Source organism: Henckelia pumila, chromosome 1 (assembly GCF_033568475.1).
Source record: "Henckelia pumila isolate YLH828 chromosome 1, ASM3356847v2, whole genome shotgun sequence".
NCBI lineage: Eukaryota > Viridiplantae > Streptophyta > Magnoliopsida > Lamiales > Gesneriaceae > Henckelia > Henckelia pumila.
The window spans coordinates 108,072,131-108,092,591 of record NC_133120.1 but is presented as its reverse complement, the minus strand read 5'-3'; the positions used below and the strand labels follow the sequence as shown (position 1 = coordinate 108,092,591).

The window sequence follows — 20,461 nt, the reverse complement described above, 5'->3', positions numbered from 1 at the left end:
AAAGTGGTGAAATTTTAGCAAGAATAAACTAAACAATGTGCAAATATAAACGAACTTACTAAACGAACAAACTTACTTACTAACAAAGTAGTTGAAATGTAAGTATAATATATCTCAGTCTTCTTTATGATGTTTGACGCTTTTGTGTGCTGTCATTTCTTTAGAGTCCAAGCTTCTTTTTCCGGTTGTTGGATTTGTGGCGGCGTGTTCTTCTTCTAGCTTTGACGTGCTTTCCTGGGATTCAATCATCGGCATGTCTATCACCAAATCTTTACCAACTTGTATAGGAGAAGTTAGTTCTTTAGAGCTATGCGTTGATGATGACGAATCATGTTGTTGCAGACATTTTACAATTGTATTTCTTACAAAAGTTTTTCCTCTGGTTTCATTCTTAATTGTTCTAATTTGAAAAAGGAACTGTAAATCTTTAATTTTCTCGTTGATAGTACGAGGGTTCAAATCTTGTTCCTATGAAAGATGAGGGAAATGAAATTTAGAAGTTATGGAAATTTTTGTGCTACCAATAATTACTTTTCAGCTAATATACCTCATGTTTTGTTTCCATTACTTTTTCAGCTGATGCACCTAATAACATCTCTGCTTCTTCATTTTCTACATAGGCAGATATATTTCCTGTTCCATCAAGTAAATCCACCTGGAAACGTAACATGTGTACATATGTTAAATAGTAGTTTAACCTCACAAGGATTTATGAAGATATTTGAATATTGTATTAATTCTAAGTTATTAACATAACTTACAGTGGTTTTGGGCTTGGGAAGTCATTACCACAATAAAGACATGTAAATTCACATCCATATATAGCTCCACAAGCTCTTGAACAATCTGGACAGGCTAAAAAGTATAGATGATCTTGTGGCTCTGAGATTTTAAGTGTGGCTTTTACCCAAAAAGATTTGACCTCCAAGTACAAATATAGTTATGTTAATTTAATATGTGTTATCGAGATTTAGATAAACATAAACAAACTTGTCAATGAGTATTACCGTTTCAGTCAAACTGAGGATTTGACTGATCTTTCGAATTTGGGACTTTGATGGCTGATCTATGTTTTGGTGTGATTTTTCATACAGCTTTTCGGACACAACGGTTTCTATATAATCTTTGTTGCCCTTTATCCTAGATATATGTTTACATATTAGTTAATTCAAGTTCTATCATATTGGGATGTAGACAAACAAGAATGACAAACAAGAACGGGAATACATGCGTCACACAAAAGCGTTTTCAGAAAATGTAGATGCAATAAATCTAAGAGGATATGAAGAATAATTTTTGTACAAGCAAGTGTAATTGGACAGCAAGTGTGCAAAAAGAGTTATTGATAACAATGTTAATGAAGGTACTGAATTTTAAGCCATGCATATAAGATAATATTTGGTAGAGAACAAAGATTCGTCAAATAACTTTGAAATAACATTAGATAAAGGTTTTGAATTACCATAGTTTCAAGTGTTCAGCCTGTGTAATTGGTAAATCAAAAAGGACTGTATTGTTTGGTGTTGTTCCAACGGATAATCCTATTTTGATACAATTTAATGAGTAAAATCTATTATAGTAGGTATAATATATTGAGGTAAATATTATTTTCTGTCATATGTGAAAACAGTGAGAAATTGTTTTACCATAAAAACTGTTGACCGAAAGTCGCATGCCCAGAATGACAGGTATTTTGTGTACATTTTCAGACAAGTAAGGTCCTTTGTTTTGCAGAAATTCTTCCCATAATGTAAACAATATAGGTCGGCGCCTGCATGTATGTTAAATATGAAAGTTTAAATAAATAAAACTGTAAGAAACTTGTAGCAACATTAACTGATTATTTTTCTTAAGGTAAAATGTTTTACTCTTCATTCACAACAACGAAGTCCTGCAAATTTCTTCTGGTCTTCTGCACGAAGCGTGGTGGGAATACATGTATTACAGCACAAAGTAAGTCTGAAACATCAAATTTATAAAAATTAAATTATCAAGATTTGTCGTAATAAAAGTAAACAGAAAAAAAATAAAATATAAAGGAAAACTTAGCTGATCTGTTTGCTTGTGACATCTGCAAATTCAGAAAGCTGTCCAAAAGGTGTAACCTGGTATATGTCATTAATTGGGATCTGCTCTTGCTGGCCTGAAATCTTGATGTATGTACTTCTATTAAGCACCATTTGGTACTGTGAAAAAGCCAGAATTGGTGTGTTCCCAGAGATTTGTCTAATTTTTGCATTTCCTATGAATTATGTTTTGTACAAGTCACGTAACTTTTCCAATTGTTCAAGGTCTTGATCATAAATAATGCTCTGCATCCTTCCGTTCTGTTTTAGAAGAAAACAGATGTAAGATCAGTTGGTGTAATAACTTGTATAAGCAATTGAACAGATAGTAGATAAATATTACCTCTTTATCGATAAGGACAAGCTTTTGAAGTCTACCCCATCTTGTATTTCGTATTGGAGTTTTCTCAATAACTAATACTTTAACGAACCAGTTGTGCGAATTCGGATTGAGGTTTCCAAGAACTGTGCATTTATCTTCTAGCGATCTTATCAGGCAGAGAAGAAAGAAATAGTTCGTTACTTAAGAGATATTTGTGAACAAACTGTTGGGAATAAATAATAAGGTAGAATTATTGATTAAAATGAATGTTGACTGGGAAGGAATGTCATGTGGAATTTTGAAATGTAAAAATTGTAATGTCTTATATATTTTTCAGCATTAGTGGGAAATGACAATTAAATGAATATAAGAATTGAGAATCCATCGAATGAAAAAATCATATCATAGGTTAAAAGTATCTATGTTAAAGAGAACTTGATGCATGTAAGACATCATGGTACACAACGTTTTTTGTGTAATTAGTAGTCTGGAGCAACTGTGTTGTTGGTCTAATAAGCACCTTTAGCTGATCTATGGTCTTTGCTCTTGACAACGCAACATAAAGTTGTCCATGTGAGAAAACAGGTTCCTTTAAATAGACACCAACAAAATCTAGAGTTTGACCTTGTGCTTTATTAATAGTCATTACGAAGCATAGTCGTATTGGAAATTGTTTTCGTTTGAATGGAATGGACGATAAATTATCGTGAGGAGTTTCTAATGTGATACGGGGAATAAATACAGCTTTTCCAGCATGTATACCAACTGATATTTCAGCATAGATGACATTTGTGTTGAAACCTTTACAAAGAAGTCGTGTTCCGTTGCAAAGTCCTTCAGTTGGATTGATATTTAGAAGAAGTATGATTGGTGCATTTAGTTTCAAAGTTAGCTTATGTGGAGGAAGTCCTTGAGGAGTTAAAAAATGGAATAATTCTTCTTGATCCGGTACAATACAAGCACTTATGTTTTCATCGCAGCTATAATATGTGGTTTCTTCACCAGGGAATTTTGTAATTAATACATCATTAATTTCATTGACAAACTCGTTTCGTGTGGTCAGTATTGCTCGTTTAACAAATAAAGAAAAATCCAAATTTTCATCGTCAATATTTGGGAATACATTGTCTATTAATATATTTAAAGATGTTGCTTCATCTATAAATGGGATGTTTGCTTGAGGTGGAATTAAGATTTCATCTCTTTCGTTAGTTTCCTCAACTCCATCACCAACTCTTAATAAATAAGAAGAGAATTTAGGATCAAGTAAGGCTCGCATATTTTGCTTTAGCTTTATTTTCTCAAAATGTTTCCATAATGGTGACATAACAATTGATGAATCAATTATATCATCTTTGTTACTTTTAAGAATGACTGGTAATGTTTGACGAAAATCTCCACCAAAGACAATAATTTTACCACCAAAGATTGTTTTTGTATTCATTATGTCTCTTAACATTTCGTCAAAATTTTCAATAATACTACGTTTAGCCATTGTAGCCTCATCAATATTATTAATCTTGATATCTTTATTAAATGAGCAATTGTGCTTTGTTTACTTATGTTACAAGGATTCGAATTATTTTCGTCCAAAGGAATTTTAAATCGTGAGTGAGAAGTGCGTCCTCCTGGAAGAAAAGATGTTGCAACACCTGAAGTTGCTGTAGCAAGAGCGATGTGACCAGCTGAACGAATAGTGGCAAGAATTTCCTTGTATAAAAAGGTTTTTTCAGTACCACCAGCTCCGTCCACAAAGAATATTTGTGATAAATTATTGTTAACATAGTATAAAATTCGGTCGTAAGCATATTTTTGTTCTGCATTTAATTGTTTAATAGCTAGGAGATCTTCGTTGGGTATAATTATGTCTTTTTCAGTTTGCAATTCTTTTGTCAAATTGTCATCAAAACTTGAAAGAACATTGGTTGTTGAAAAGAAATCTTCCAGCCTTTTTCCCATTGAGTAAAGATAGTAGGCAATGTTGTTTAGTACTTTATGTCGAATTACACAAGGATTAAGAGATTTATCTTGTACAAAATCTTGTGATAAAAAATTTTCATACTTCAACCATAATTGTTCAGGATTTTTTGGGTTACAATACACGAGGACAGTAGCAAATAGTTGTCGTAAAGCAGTAGGCATTAGATAAGCAGTTGCCTCTTGGATACAGTTGTCAATTGTATTATTGTCTTCCATTAATCCCAATATTTGCGCTGCTTCTCTAAATGTAGCATAGGTTACTCCGTTGATTGTTTGTAAATCTTTGAATGAAGTAGGTTTTCGGATGTGCATAAGTAATAATTTTAGATAAAACTTTTTGCCGTCTGTTGGATGACAACTAAAGATTCTGGATATAACTTCATCTCTTTTACGTGGTTCCCATTCTTTTATATCACGATGCCAAGTAAAGTATTCTGGAAACTCAACATATAAGCAAGCAAGTTTTTTAGCATAGTCGTTATGTTTATTCATATGGAAAAATTGTGTTAACATTGTTTTTCTAATTGTCGGATTATTAGTAATCGTAGATAATGATTGGTTGGCAATAAAAGTTACCATGTGTTGGTCCTCTAAATGAATTGGTAAACATATTACTGATGGATGAATATGATGAAGATCAAAACCAAAAATTCGCCAAATTGCTTCAGGGGGCGAAATCCATCTTGCACTTTGGAAATTTTTTTATTTCGTCAACCGTTGAGTCTTTTTCATCATTGGCTAATGTATAGAAAATCCTAGTGTCCTTTGTATATATATTTGTATATATATTTTATGGCTTGAATAGTTGAACAAATTTCAACGTTGATGTGACAATTAAACTTAGCAAGAAGATAAGGATTATAAGGTACAACCGAGCGATTATCAAGTTTTGAACCTCTGATAATCAACACATGTTTATCATTTCGACGTCGATATATTGGATATGAATTTATGTCATACTTAGTATTCTCTGAGAAATCTTTAGGATAATTAAATTTGCACGAACCTTTTTTCATACAAGGACATGAGGGATTCAGGAAACCACAAGGTCCATGTATCATATGCTTAACCACCAATGAAAATAAATATGGATTAGTTACTTGATCAGGTAATTCTGCACAAACGATTCTATCAAATGCTTCAGGGCAAAACATTTTTGATGATTGGCTTAAAATAAGCAGGAAGTGAGCATGTGGTAATCCTCTCTTTTGAAATTCTATGACATAAGTGTAAGCTATTACGTGTCCAAAAATAGAATTTGTAAGTAATTCATTTTTCAAAATTTGAAGTTTTGCACGGAATATTCTAGCAATCAAATCAGGTCTGTTTTGTACTTCGTCAGAAGGTAGACATAAAGCTTTTATTTCTGGCCAATTTGGGTTTGAAGTCATTGTGAGAAAAATATCAGGTTTTCCATAGCGTTGTACTAAAGTTATAGCATCCATATATCTTTTACGCATATCTCTAGGTCCTCCTATGAATGACGCAGGTAATATCGTACGTTTTCCAATGTCAGAACCCATTTCAAGCCCTTGTGCCATACTGTCTAATAATCCACAGTATATTTCATTACGTAAACGTTGTTGCATGTCTTTAGTTCTGAAAAACTCCAATCTTGATGTTTCAATTTTAATGTACATATCAATTACATATTGTTGTAAAAGCCTACCAGTATGTAGTAAGAAAGATTTATCGTTTTTACGTATCTGTAATTTGTAGCAATAATATTCACGACAAGAGACGGTTGACCTTTTGTTTTCTGTTTTTTTGGAGGAGTTCGTAGTTGTGAAATTTTGAATATCGTAAATATTTTCACCATCACATGTTGCCCTAGGAGAAATTCTTTTTTGTCTTTCATTCAGTCTTTTAATATTTCGATGCCACCCTGATTCTCCATTAGGAAAAATGAGAGGATCATAACAAGCAAAGTAATGTTTAATTATTTGAGTTTCGCTGTTTTTTGGATATATTTGTATGTGTTGACTTGAGTATTCGTGGCTTTCATCATTTTCTAACCAAATTCCAGCAACTTGGGATACGGTAGGTTTGTTAAAAACACGTTGATCAATAGAAGGGTCAGCTTCTAAAGCAATTTTATATGCATTTAAGTTCTGGATTGTACTTAAACTTCGGAAGAAATTTACGTATGGATTTGTGCTTAAAATATGAGTAAGTTTTTTTACAACAGTTTCTTTAAATTTAGAACTTATATACATGCGATTCAAGATCTCGTGTTCAGTATCGTAAAAATACAATTGCAAATTTTTAGGATTTTGATTATTTGATGGTATGAGCTGATCCATGAAGTGATAAACTTGGCCTTGCACACGGCATGTGTAAATCCCATTATTTCTTGTAGCTAAAGATTTGTCACAATGTATACCAATTGATGTGAATGCAAACATATTATTGTAGCTTCGAATATAGGTAATGAATTCTTTACCATCTACATCATTACCAAGGTACATCTGAACTAAGTCAGTAGGCATTTCAGTGTTAAGAAGATTGACATATCCTTGCGAGCAACAAAATGTAGGTGGTTCCAAGTAAATACGGTGTGCACCACAAAATTGACAGTTTGGAACATTTGGCAGTAAATCTGGACTACTCACTTTTCATGTTAGTAGTTCTACATGAACATTTTCTGTGCGAATTGTATTTGAGATTAAAAGTTGTTTGTGTTCTCGTCGTCGATTGTTTTTTGCTACTCTACGATCTTCTAAGCTACTGTATTTTCGTTTCTGAGTTTTCGTTGACATTATCGCAAACTTTTTAAGTATTAGATTAAAAAAAATATGACAATATAAGGTAAATATTTTGAAACTTATCTTTTATAGGAGTAGAAATTTGAGCAATGTGTCTTGCTAAAACTAACTAATTTTTCTATAGCTAAGTAAAATAAACAAAGACAGAAATTTCAGAATTTTACAAGATAAAGAGTTGCTTCAACTATATAACCCTACATATAACCATAATTGAAGGTAATGACTAAAGTGTAAGTAAACAAAATCTTTTTAAAGTTTTTGCCCCAAAAAGTCGTTATTAAGTTTTTTGAAGCCAATATATTCTTCAAAAACAAAAATCTAAATATCTTTATTTCTAAATGTGATAGGAAATTCAGAGTATAGTATAGTGTGGTGAATCTGTTTTGTGGTTTAGTTTTTTTAAAAAAAATTGTAGGTAAAGATAGAGCAAGGAAATATCAGTCTATTTATATTTGAAATTTACGTTGTTTAAAAGATTGGTAAAAGGACTCTCTAACACCTATTAAAGTTGGTAAGTTGGATAGTCTAGGTAAATAGGAAGCTAATAGAAGATCCAAATATATATACAAAGCATTTAGTAGGAGTTAAAGTTAAGCGAAGGACTGAACCTGTATGTTGGTCGAGTTGAACAACTTGCCATTTCTTGTGTTATTCAATTTCTGGTAGATTTTCTCCGTAGAATTTGAAAACCAAGTGTTGCTAGTACAAAAAAAAACATGAAAAATCATTAGAGTAAACGGTTAAAAAAGATCTGTAATTATGGGGTTAATAAATCCACAATTTATTCAGCGTAGAAGCAAAACTGTGATATATAAAAATGTAGAAGTATCTAGAAAAAATGGTCTGCAAAAATTTGCATCTTTCTTGGGTGGTTAAAATTTAAAATATGGGAAATAAACAACTGTAAGCATAATATATTAAAATAAATAAGAAATCAGAATGTAATACAGTTAATAATCAGATTTAGACTTAAAAATACAAAAATATGCAGTGTAAGGATATTTTTAACAGAAGCAGCAACTCTGGTCGAGAAAGAAAGAAAGAAAGCAAGCTTATGTGCATGTGTAAAAAAGTAATAAGAGAAGGAATGTATAACAAGAGAAGAAACCATTGTAAAAATTCAGTTGTCATTATTTTCGATCTCAAATCTGCAATATTGATAGACAAAGGAAAATAGAGAAAAATCTAACCTTACAAAGCTTAGTTATCCACAACAAGATGACAGTCGGCAGAGTTTTCAAGATCTGTAAACAGAAAAGGTGCAACACACTGAAAAAATAGGTGGAAGCAAAGTGAAAAAACACAAAAAACAATTGTCATTTCGAGAATCAAACGGACATGACTGATGGTATGTAATGGGTAAACCAAGTCATTTATAAATGATATGTACAGTGTATTTTATACACTTGATATTTGATATAAGTTATTTAAAAGTAAGAACTAATAACATATTCGCATGTGTTGGTATATCTACATGCACAGAACGAAAGTGAAGAAAGTAAATTGAAGTATTGTCTTGTTCACATAAAAACGTCAGTAAAAAAAACAGGGAAAAAAGAAATCAACTATTTAAATGAGAATTCTACACAGTTAGCAATCAAATTTCGAGTCCAAGAATACAAAACTAAACACATTTTTTCATAAAAACACAATAAGAAACTACAGACACCCGATTTGTAAAGACAAAGAACGTCTAAACAACATAGGAGTAGAAATAGAGAGAAGGAAAACACATAAGAAATTCTGACAACCAAGAAATAAGAGAGAAACAGGAAAAATGAAGACACAAAGAAATACGTTAACACAAGGAGAAAGGGAGAAAAAGCAAAAGGATGAAAACCAATCAGTTTGAAGCCAGATGGTACAGCAGTTAACACAAAACATGTGAAACATGTCCGTAAAACACTATGTTCGCAATGTTTCAGCTATTTTGGATATTTAAAATTCAGATCTGGGAAAGACAAGGTACATGTAAACATACGATGACGTAAACCGAGAGATTTGAAGTGGTAAAAGTCCACGAGCGAGCAGATCGGCGTCGTAACCTAAACAAGAAAGAGGTAGATATCAGTGCACAAAAGAGAACACAAATAAATTCGAGCATAAACGGAGAATGACTTTAAAAAAAAAAAAAGGAAAACAACAACCTAACGGTTTGGAGTGTCAAAACCCAGTAATAAGCAGATCGTCAAGAACACAAGGAGAAGCGGAGAAGACGGTCAATGACGACAACAAAGTGTTGTGAAGCCCGGTCAAGGCAGAGATCTGAGCAGTGGGGAGATCGGAAATTTAGACGTGTATGAGCAAAGGAGAGAAGCTAAAGGAGAAGAAGAGATTTAATGCCTACAGTTGGTTGTTGCTCTATATCCCAAGCAATAAGAATTAGCCATTTTTTCTGTGAAGCGGTGGATAAGGTAGATCACATACACATGTATTTTTTAGTAGAAGAGAGGTAAACACGTGTATAAAGGGATAACAGGCAACCGGAGGAAACTGGCCCTTTTTAAAATTAGTAGCCTTTCAAGTATATATATATATATATATATATATATATATATATATATTATAGGATAACCCGTTGCCTCCCACACCCCCAAATTAACAGCCATGTTAATAGGTATAAAACAGTCACACACAAGACACCTACCTATTATATAAGATTGCATATTTTAGATAGAAAAATGAGGAATTCAAGACTCAATTATGATATATACAAATAAATAATATAAAAAAGTAGAAAAAAAAATTGGTATAAAAGTACATTCACACACATGCAAGACACCTACCTATTATATAAGATCCAATTAATTAAAGATGATCCCACAAAATCTTGGTCCGATATATATTCTCAAATTAAATCTGTTACAATATTATAAGTAGTTTGAGTCCTACTCGGCTTTTAAAAAAGATCAAAAAGAAGTAGTCTAGATGGAATACAATTACATGCAATAATCTAGCTAGCTGTTTTTAATTCCTCTATAAATATATGGATAACCCACCCAGTTGAAATTAAATTAAATTAAATTAACAGACAGAGCCTGCAGCAATGTTTGGAATTATTATCAAAAAGCTTTTCCAACATTCAAAATCAAACACCACCACCGCGGATGAAAGCGGCGGCGGTAAGCATATTCCCCTTCTGGACGGTTTCCGGCAATTGGTTTGTTCATGCAAATACGATGATGATGATGATGAGGTGTGGCAGAAAATATGCAACACCATGTTTTTCAGAAACAAATTTAAACTGAACCTTTTGGGCTCAGGCGAGACTACGGTACCGACGCCAGTGAAATACAACATAGATCACGGGGCATGCCAGTCCCTTGCAGAACAAAACTTGAGAGTCAGCTGGATTGTGATCGATCCCTACAACAAAAGGGCAATCAACATCGCCAGTCACAAGCCGGTTCGCTCTCGATATACGGAAGCATACAGAATACATCTCACGACTAGTATGACAACTTTTACTGTAGATTCGAAACTAAAACTCTATCACTCCACCGTGGCAACTTTAGCCACCGGGAAACAGGTTCAATTCGCTGTCAATATCATCCAGTTTCCCCAAAGACAAAAGATTTTTTGTTAGGCCCTTCACATGTCGTACCTCCTGTATGGTGCGAATAGTACCATCAAACATTTTTATTTTTATGGTACCGACTCCAGCGATTTCCAAGGCATGATCATTTCCCATTAATACAGATTCTCCCGAGACTGGTTCATATTGATCGAACCATTCTCTCCTTGACGTCATGTGCCACGTCGCTCCTGAATCCATAATCCATGCATCACAAAATTTGCGTCTGCTTTCCGCAACTGTTGTTGCTTCGCTGAATAATATTTCACCACTGCCTGAAGTACTGACCACATTTCTTTGAGATCCCTTTTCGATGCTCTTTGTATACTCTCTCTTGAAGTGCCCTTTACTGCCACATTTAAAGCAGTAAATATTCTTCTTCTTACTTCTTGACTTTGATCTACCATATATGTGGCTCCCACTGGAGTCACGCTCCGTCAATCTTCCTCTCGTCATCGCTAAAGCCTCTGCTTGCTTTGACGTTGCCAACCTATCTTCCTTGTTCCTTCGACGACTCTCTTCTCCAAGAACCGCAGTTAAGACATCGTCAAAATTTAAATTATCCGAAAGAACATTCTTGGTAACATTGATGATGAGCTGATCGTATGAATCTGGTAGACTTTGAAGTAGAAGCTCCGCACGTTCTTTTTCCTCTATTTTATGCCTCATAGACGTGAGCCGAAAAAATAGAGTATTCAATGTGTTGATATGGTCGGTCATCGATGAGGATTCCGCCATCCGAAGAGTATAAAGCTTTCTCTTTAGGAAAATCTTGTTGTGTAGTGACTTGACCTCGTACAATTTTGTCAAAGTATCCCAAATAACTTTTGCGCTTTTTATTTCCGAGATACTTGACAAAACTTCATCCGCTATCGCCAAGTGCAAATTGGCAACAGCATTGTGATTCATTTCATTCCACTTTTGATCGTCCATGACATCCGCCGGTCTATCTCCAATAGCTGCCAAGCAACGCTCCTTTGTTAGAATTGCTTGCACCTTCAATTTCCACAGCAAAAAATTTCTCCCATTGAACTTTTCTATCTTGTATTTTGCCGTCATCTTGACTACAAAAATCCTGCCTTATAAAATCATCAAAAAATCTTTTCTGATGTGAAAGATCAGTCACAGCTGCAACCACAGAGCATACTCAGAATTTTAAGAAATTTTATGCCAAGGCTCTGATACCACTTGTTGGTCCCAGGTGCGGCATTACGAGATAGAAACTATGGAAATTGAAGAATAAATAGACACCAAGATTTACGTGGAAAATCCCTAAAAATTATTAGGGTAAAAACCACGGGCAAGACCAAAAGATTCCACTATAATATTTGGAGAATTACAACCTCTCTATGTATTTCCAAAGAGACACTCACTCTCTTATACAGGAGAAAACCTATCTCACAAATATATATAGAAGTACACTCAAAAGTATTTGAATACTTTAAATTGAGAAATGAACTGAAGATGGGATGCATTCTTCTGAAAGTAGGGAGCTCTATTTATAGAGCCCCCTCCGCGCACAAACATCAGAAGGAAAATTCTCAATTGAATTTTCCTTCAATATTTATCGTACACATGTCTTCAAATGAATTGCCACATACCGCCTCATTAATGATGTAGGCTCATGTTTGCTTAATTTACCGACAAGATAAGTATTTTTTGGGGGTTGCCTTACTGGAGCTCGAACACGTTCAGGTATAATTTGAACGTGATGCACATCGAGAAGAATGTTTGATAACATCTTCAATACGTAGAAATTAAATTATTGTTCGTTACTTGTTATCTATGTATGTATGTGCTGAACATAGACCCAAACAGTTATGATCTACATCTAAAGACGCACAGTCGGTCGAACGGGACTTTGCCGATGGAAAGTCACAGTAAATAAGCGTACATCGAAATTAAATTATTTTTTATGTTTTATGAAATGTTAAATTTTGATTGATATTCATACATATATATATCTGTCATTTGGGAAAATAGGAGGTGATGGAGCGTCGTATCGATGAGCAGTTCCCACTGAGGCATACTGTAGATGCCCAATACTATCCGACGCCTGAGGATGTGAATGTGATTTATTTCGACGTCGTTGATGGTGTAAGTCATCGACGGGTATATGGTATCGGTTCCACCGCACATACCATATATCCGGATGAGATGACACCTCGTCGTCGCGGTTCTAGCTAGATGAAGTCGATGCTGGCGACACAAAATGATCAGACGATTTCCAGAGCTGAGGCAAAAGCTTCGAGACAGGAGACGTAGCAGCTTTGCTAGGAGTACCAGCAGACTCAGGCACGCTTGGGGCAAGATGGAGCATCTCTTGGGTAGGATCTTTTCTGCGGTCAATAAGAAGAAAAAACAACCCGCATAGGACACACGTGTTGTTGCTCAGTCGTCCAATCCATCTTATTCATTGCGTATTCAGGAGCCTACTCAGCCTTACGGCGATGGCGGAGATGACGACGACGGCGATGATGGGAGTGACGACGACGAGACACAGTAGGCGTCAGATTGGTTAAAGTTTATGTATCAGTAGATTACTATTTGTATTGACATTTGGATAATTTGTGTGTGTTCTGGTTTAATATTTGGATTAGTTAAATTTTATGTATAAATTTGTTTCTTTATTAATTAGTGTATTTGACTAATATTAATATATTAATATTGATTAATAAAAAATATAAATTATTTTTTATACATTTATTTATATTTGCAACGGTTTATAAACAACTGTGGAAAAATTTGTCACGGTTAATTCATCACACTGTTTGCAACAGTATAATTTAAACCGTGACAAAATTTTGAGATGACTGGTTTTAAACCGTTGCAAATAAATGCGACGGTGACTTTTGCAACGTTAGACGAGAACCATCTCCAAACTGTTGTAAATTCAAGTTTGCAACGGTATTTGCGACGCTTGAACCGTCACAAATACCAATTTTTTTTTGTAGTGACCATGCATTATCGTTTTTTTTATAATTTAACCTCCATATTCACATGGGATCTCCAAAATAAAATTACAAATATAAAGATGAGGATAGATTATTGTTATTTTATTTTTTATTTTTATTTTTGAAAACAAGACGAGGATAGATAAAGATTAAAAAAAATCTCGCTCATCTATATATATATATATAACCCGTTGCCTCACACACCCCCAAATTAACGGTCATGTTAATTGGCGTAAAACATTCACACACAAGACACCTATCTAGTCTATCTGATCCAATTAAAGATGATCGCCAGCAATTTTCTTTTTGTTTGTTTGTTTTTTAAATAGTTGTTTCTTCTTAAATTGCCTCCAATTATCTTAAAGGAAAGTAACCGTGTCTTACCAATAGCCCTTGATTTGGTGACAAATGACTTAAAAAAAATTAAAAAAAAATATCGCTCATATATATATATATATAATTTTGATCACCTGCACCCTAAGGTGCATGATTTTTCGTGTGCGACCACTAAAATCCGTGATCATTACTGTCTATATATATATATATATATATATAACCCGTTGCCTCCCACACCCCCAAATTAACAGCTATTTTGGATAGTTAAAATTCAGATCTGGGAAAGACAAGGTACATGTAAACATACGATGACGTAAACCGAGAGATTTGAAGTGGTAAAAGTCCACGAGCGAGCAGATCGGCGTCGTAACCTAAACAAGAAAGAGGTAGATATCAGTGCACAAAAGAGAACACAAATAAATTCGAGCATAAACGTAGAATGACTTTAAAAAAAAAAAAAGGAAAACAACAACCTAACGGTTTGGAGTGTCAAAACCCAGTAATAAGCAGATCGTCAAGAACACAAGGAGAAGCGGAGAAGACGGTCAATGACGACAACAAAGTGTTGTGAAGCCCGGTCAAGGCAGAGATCTGAGCAGTGGGGAGATCGAAAATTTAGACGTGCATGAGCAAAGGAGAAGCTAAAGGAGAAGAAGAGATTTAATGCCTACAGTCGGTTGTCGCTCTATATCCCAAGCAATAAGAATTAGCCATTTTTTTTTGTGAAGCAGTGGATAAGGTAGATCACATACACATGTATTTTTTAGTAAAAGAGAGGTAAACACGTCTATAAAGGGATAACAGGCAACCGGAGGAAACTGGCCCTTTTTAAAATTAGTAGTCTTTCAAGTATGTAGATATATATATTATAGGATAACCCGTTGCCTCCCACACCCCCAAATTAACAGCCATGTTAATAGGTATAAAACAGTCACACACAAGACACCTACCTATTATATATGTAACGCCAAGAACTTCTAAAATTCTAAAATCATGCCTAAAATTATTTTCAGTATTTATATTTTTAAATTTCTTGAATTTAATTGTTTAAGTTTAAGTTAAAGTTAGCCTTGCTTGACTTATTTGAATTAAATGCCTAGAACTGTTTAGTTAGTAATTTTTATCCAGGCAGGCGACGACGGTGGGTTTCGGTGGTTTATTTTCAAGATTTTTAATTTTAAGATTTTAAGTTAGAGGTAAAAGAGGGGTTTTGGCCAAAAAAAAATGCAACTTTTGAATTTTTAGGGGTCAAAAAGCAATTTTATCATTTTCTTGGGTTATTTCCTAAATTTTTCATAAAATAGGATTTTATTAAATCCGGGTTAGTGGAATTTCAATTAAAATGTTGAGAGTTGAAATTTTAAATTTAGAAGTTTGAAAATAGCAAAAAGTTGAGGTAAAAAGTTTTAATAGTACAAGTAGTACTTTTGCTAGTACAAGTGAAATTTTAAAACACTACACACAATACACTACACTTTTAATTTACACTCATTAAAACATTTCAATTAAAAATCAAGACATAACCCTAACTCCCAAACCCTAGGAGCCGCCCCCTTCCCCCTTTGGAGAATCTCCCTCACGCCGCCCTCCTCCTTGGCCTCCAGCCGCCGACCGCCGCCGACCGCCACCGACCGCCGCCGTCCCCACTGCCGGAGGAGCTCCACAAGGAGCCTAGCTTGGAGTTTGACCAAGAGTCCTTCCCTCCATCTCCCCTTATTTTCGAATTTTTGTTGGTAAAAGTTGAAGGCAAGTGTAACTTTTTCTTGGGCACTCATTCAAGCAATATCTACCCCCACCCTTATGACTTCTTGCAATAATTTCGAAAATGCATGATGTTGTGATGTTAGGGTTTCGAATTTGGGCATTTAAGGGGCTGATTTTTGCTAAATGGGTTATGGGGTTGAGTTTATGTGATTTAATGTTGAGTATATGTGCATTGACATGGAATTATATGGTTGTTCTTGCCAAAATTCGAATTTTCAGAATGTATAAGGACCTAAATTTCGAAATTTTGTATGTGTAGGGGCTGAAATTTAATTGATGTTGAAGTATTTAATGGTCTTGCATTGGTCTTGATTGATTGTTCAACATTTTGGAGTTTTGATGGTTAATTCTTGATGTTCTTGATATGTGTTGTGAAAGTGTGGATTGAGTGTAGCCCAAGTGTTTGGAAAAAGTCCTAAGAGAGGTTATTTGAAGTGTATGGTTGTTTGGTATGGAGAAAAGTTGAGGAAGGAGAGTTATGGGGTTGAATTCTTGAGTTAGAGGTAAGTTGGATGTTGTGAGTGTGCAGGGCAGCACTGTTCACGGGGCAGGGCAGCATCGTGGCTGAGGTCTGTGCAGGGTTAGGCTATTTCATGGTAAAGTTCATGATGTTGTGGTCGCGTCGATATAAAATGGGCCCGAATCGGATAAGTATTGAGTAAGTTATGAGTCTTTTAAGTTTGTGGTGTAAGTGCAGAATTTTTAGAGTATAAGGGGCTGTCCGGGAATGTTTTTGGTTTGTAATGTTCGGGTGATCCTTGGAGGTTACTTTCTGGTCCTAGGGGTAATTTGGAGTGTTTATGAGGTGTCGGTTCAAGCGGGACGGGTTTTGGTTAAGATATGACAAAGTTAAGGGTTTTTCGGTTTACTTGCTCGAGTTAAGTCAAGTTTGAGGATTTTGTTGGGTAAGTTGTCTTCTTTGGACTTAGGGGCAGCCACTCATCCACCTTAAACTCACATTTTCGAGTCGAGTCTCATGTCTTAAAGATTGCTTATTTGTGTGCATTTGACGTGTTCTTGAGTTTAATAAAGAAAAAGAAAGCTTACTTGTTTGCATGCCATTTAATGTATGAGTTGAGTCTTTATAAATGAAAAGGGAAAAGAAAGCAAATATTTTTGAATGAAGTGATCTGTTTGTGACAAGAGGGGTGTTGCTAGGCTGGGGGATGTCTCGGTCTACTCACCAAGAGGTTATAGAGGTTAGGCAAGGAGCAAGAGACATCTTGTTTACCCTTGCCACAGAGGGGCAATGTGGGATCGGGAGGCATCTCGGTCTCCTTGCCATAGAGGGGTTAAGTTCGTCGGGAGAAATCTCGTCGTCTTGCCGGCATAGTGCACTGCAGCCATGATCATGATCGAAACAGAGGGTCACAAATCAGGGATCGGATTTCTAAGAGGAAAAAGTAAAGAAAAGTTTAAAAGTTAAAGTTTCACAATTTTAGTTGACTCGTTTTGCATTGATGTCAGTCTTTCAGTTATGCATGAGTCTAAGTTGAATGTTATGAAAGTTAAAGTTTATCTTAGTGTGAGTTCATTAATGCATGATTTCTATATCTTTCTAGTTTCATGCATATTACAGTTTAAGTTGAGTTTTTGCATCACGTATTTTAAACCCTTGTTATTATCCTAGTTATGCTTGTTGAGTCTTTAGACTCACTATGCTTGAATGTTTGCAGGTGAGGATTTTGTGGAGGAGACGGAGGGTCGTGATCTACTGGGATGAGGCCATCGGTAGTGCGAGGCCCAGTGACCGTTGCTTCCTTTCAGTTTATGTTTTCCGCACAGTTATCAAATTTGTAATAATGAAGTATTATTTGAGATCTTGTAGTATTTATAGCCAGGATGTGCATTCCCTGTGCTACAGCTTATGTTTTGAAGTACGTTTTCCGCTTTTGCAAGTTTATGATTATCGTTGGAATTAATTTTAAATGCTTTAGTTTACTTTATGCTGTAACCGGGAGGTGGTTACTAGGATTGCATGTTTATGTTTAACGCACTTAAGTTTTGAAGTCAATTTTCTTTCCTTATTTAAATTGTTGTTTGAGTCTTGATGGCTTGTTTGTTTTACAAATAGGTCATGGCAAAATTTTTAAAAATCCGTAATTTTCCTTCATTTTAATATTAGCCTAATAGTGAGGGTCGTTACAATATAAGATTGCATATTTTAGATAGAAAAATGAGGAATTCAAGACTCAATTATGATATATACAAATAAATAATATAAAAAAGTAGAAAAAAAAAATTGGTATAAAAGTACATTCACACACATGCAAGACACCTACCTATTATATAAGATCCAATTAATTAAAGATGATCCCACAAAATCTTGGTCCGATATATATACTCAAATTAAATTTGTTACAATATTATAAGTAGTTTGAGTCCTACTCGGCTTTTAAAAAAGATCAAAAAGAAGTAGTCTAGATATCAGTGCACAAAAGAGAACACAAATAAATTCGAGCATAAACGTAGAATGACTTTAAAAAAAAAAAGGAAAACAACAACCTAACGGTTTGGAGTGTCAAAACCCAGTAATAAGCAGATCGTCAAGAACACAAGGAGAAGCGGAGAAGACGGTCAATGACGACAACAAAGTGTTGTGAAGCCCGGTCAAGGCAGAGATCTGAGCAGTGGGGAGATCGAAAATTTAGACGTGTATGAGCAAAGGAGAAGCTAAAGGAGAAGAAGAGATTTAATGCCTACAGTCGGTTGTCGCTCTATATCCCAAGAAATAAGAATTAGCCATTTTTTTCTGTGAAGCGGTGGATAAGGTAGATCACATACACATGTATTTTTTAGTAAAAGAGATGTAAACACGTGTATAAAGGGATAACAGGCAACCGGAGAAAACTGGCCCTTTTTAAAATTAGTAGCCTTTCAAATATGTAGATATATATATTATAGGATAACCCGTTGCCTCCCACTGAAACGCCCTAGAATTACTAAATGCGGAAAAACTTTTTTTTTTTTTTTATACTATACTATATACATATACGCCCATACATATATGTATAAACTTTAAAAATATATCACAAATAAAAACTCGTTTAATAAAAATAATAAACATTTATTTGATAAAATCTTGAGCCATGCAATAAATAGAATAATGTCTACTAAAATCATGAAAATTCAATAATTAATTATAACCAATAAAAACATAAAAATATCCTAAATATAACTCATGCATAAATAAATTCCTAGCGAGACGGTCACGGGGCCACTGCCATGCTCGCTCATACGTCCTCGCCACCGGTGGGAGCTACATCATACTCACCTGCACCATATAAGCGTAGTGAGCCTAGAGGCTCAGCATGTCTAATCCTTTATAACAAGGTTAAAAATAATGCATCACATAAATACTAATACATATACATGTACATGAGCATGCGTGGAAACATTTTTCATAACATAAATGCTTAATCATAAATCTTATACCTAGCATAACTTCCTTCATCATACATAACATAATTGAGCATGTCATAAACATAAAAACTGTGTATGGTCATATCCATGAATGTGACTAATAACTGTGCCGACTGATCAGTCTAAAGAACAATCGTACGTGGCGGTGGATAAATCCACCTCTATGCTGGTAGTAAACTACCTCTGTGTCAGTGGTAAAACCCACTTCTATGCTGGTAGTAGAACTACCTCTGTGTCAGTGGTAGAACCCACTTCTATGCTGTCACATCACTTCAATTTCCATAAAAAATATTTTTCATGCTCAATTCTTAATCATAAACACATCATAAAATATTTCATGTATGCATGCACTTAAAATATGTCCGTAATATATATTTAATTAATTTTAATAATAAATATACTTTTACTTAAAATAGACTTCATGCATAAAAATAATTAAATATATATTCCGGACTTAGTTTATTTTCATGGGTTGGTCCAGACTGCTGGTCTCTCTACTAAACCCCTTAACTGACTTAAAGCCTGTTAACTAACTTAAAGCCCATAATTAAATAACTAATTTTAAAAATTATAATTTTTACTAAAATAAAATACTTAAATGTTATTGGGCTTAAATAAAAATATTTAGGCCCAATAACTAATTAATTCATAAAAATCCCTAGACTGACCCAATAAAATCACTGACTAGCCCAAAAATTCCGATGGGCCCACGGGCCCATAAAATCATTGGATTAACTTAAAAATAATTTAAAAAGCCTAAATAAAATTATTTGGAAGCCCAAATAATTTTATTTCTAATTAAATGACCGAAAAATCCAATTAAAGCATTAAACATTTTAAAATTAAAATACTCGAGCCCGGCCCACCTAGCCCGGACCCGGACCTACCTGACCCAACCCTAGACCCTACTGACCCGACCCACTACCCTGACCCAACCCGGAACCACCCAGCACCCCCCCCTTACCCGACGCCCCCCTTCCCTAGCCCTCGGCTGCGCGAGCAGCAGCCCTTTAGGGGCTGCTGCCGCCTCGCTCCGGCCGCCCCTGGCCGGAGCGCCGCCGGCAGGACCTTCCCAGGGTCCTGCCGGTTCGAGCCATGCCATGGTTAGGCTGGTTCATGGCCTAGCATGAACCAGCCGTGACCTCTTCCCTACAACCCTAGCCGTGCCCCCTCCAAGACCAAAACCTTACACTAGCTTGGAACCAGCCGTGAGCCACCCTAACCCCTGACCTTGCTAGACCCTAACAAACCTCCGAACACCCCTTGGCCGAGACCTA

At 35.0% G+C, this 20,461-nt stretch overlaps 1 protein-coding gene and 1 long non-coding RNA gene across 2 annotated transcripts; one reads left to right on the top strand and one right to left on the bottom strand.

Moving 5' to 3' along the window:
- Positions 1 to 114: 114 nt before the first annotated feature.
- On the bottom strand, positions 115 to 6,857 carry LOC140871927 (uncharacterized). Its single transcript, XM_073274673.1, has 5 exons — positions 5,666 to 6,857; positions 4,041 to 4,802; positions 2,909 to 3,915; positions 548 to 655; positions 115 to 468 (listed from the first exon to the last, which is right to left on the bottom strand). Exons 1-5 carry the CDS (start codon positions 6,855 to 6,857, stop codon positions 115 to 117), a joined length of 3,423 nt encoding a protein of 1,140 aa, XP_073130774.1.
- Positions 6,858 to 15,534: 8,677 nt separating this feature from the next.
- On the top strand, positions 15,535 to 17,702 carry LOC140880498 (uncharacterized). Its single transcript, XR_012149672.1, has 2 exons — positions 15,535 to 15,743; positions 17,438 to 17,702. It is a non-coding gene; the product is annotated as an uncharacterized lncRNA (long non-coding RNA).
- The last annotated feature ends 2,759 nt before the right edge of the window (positions 17,703 to 20,461 follow it).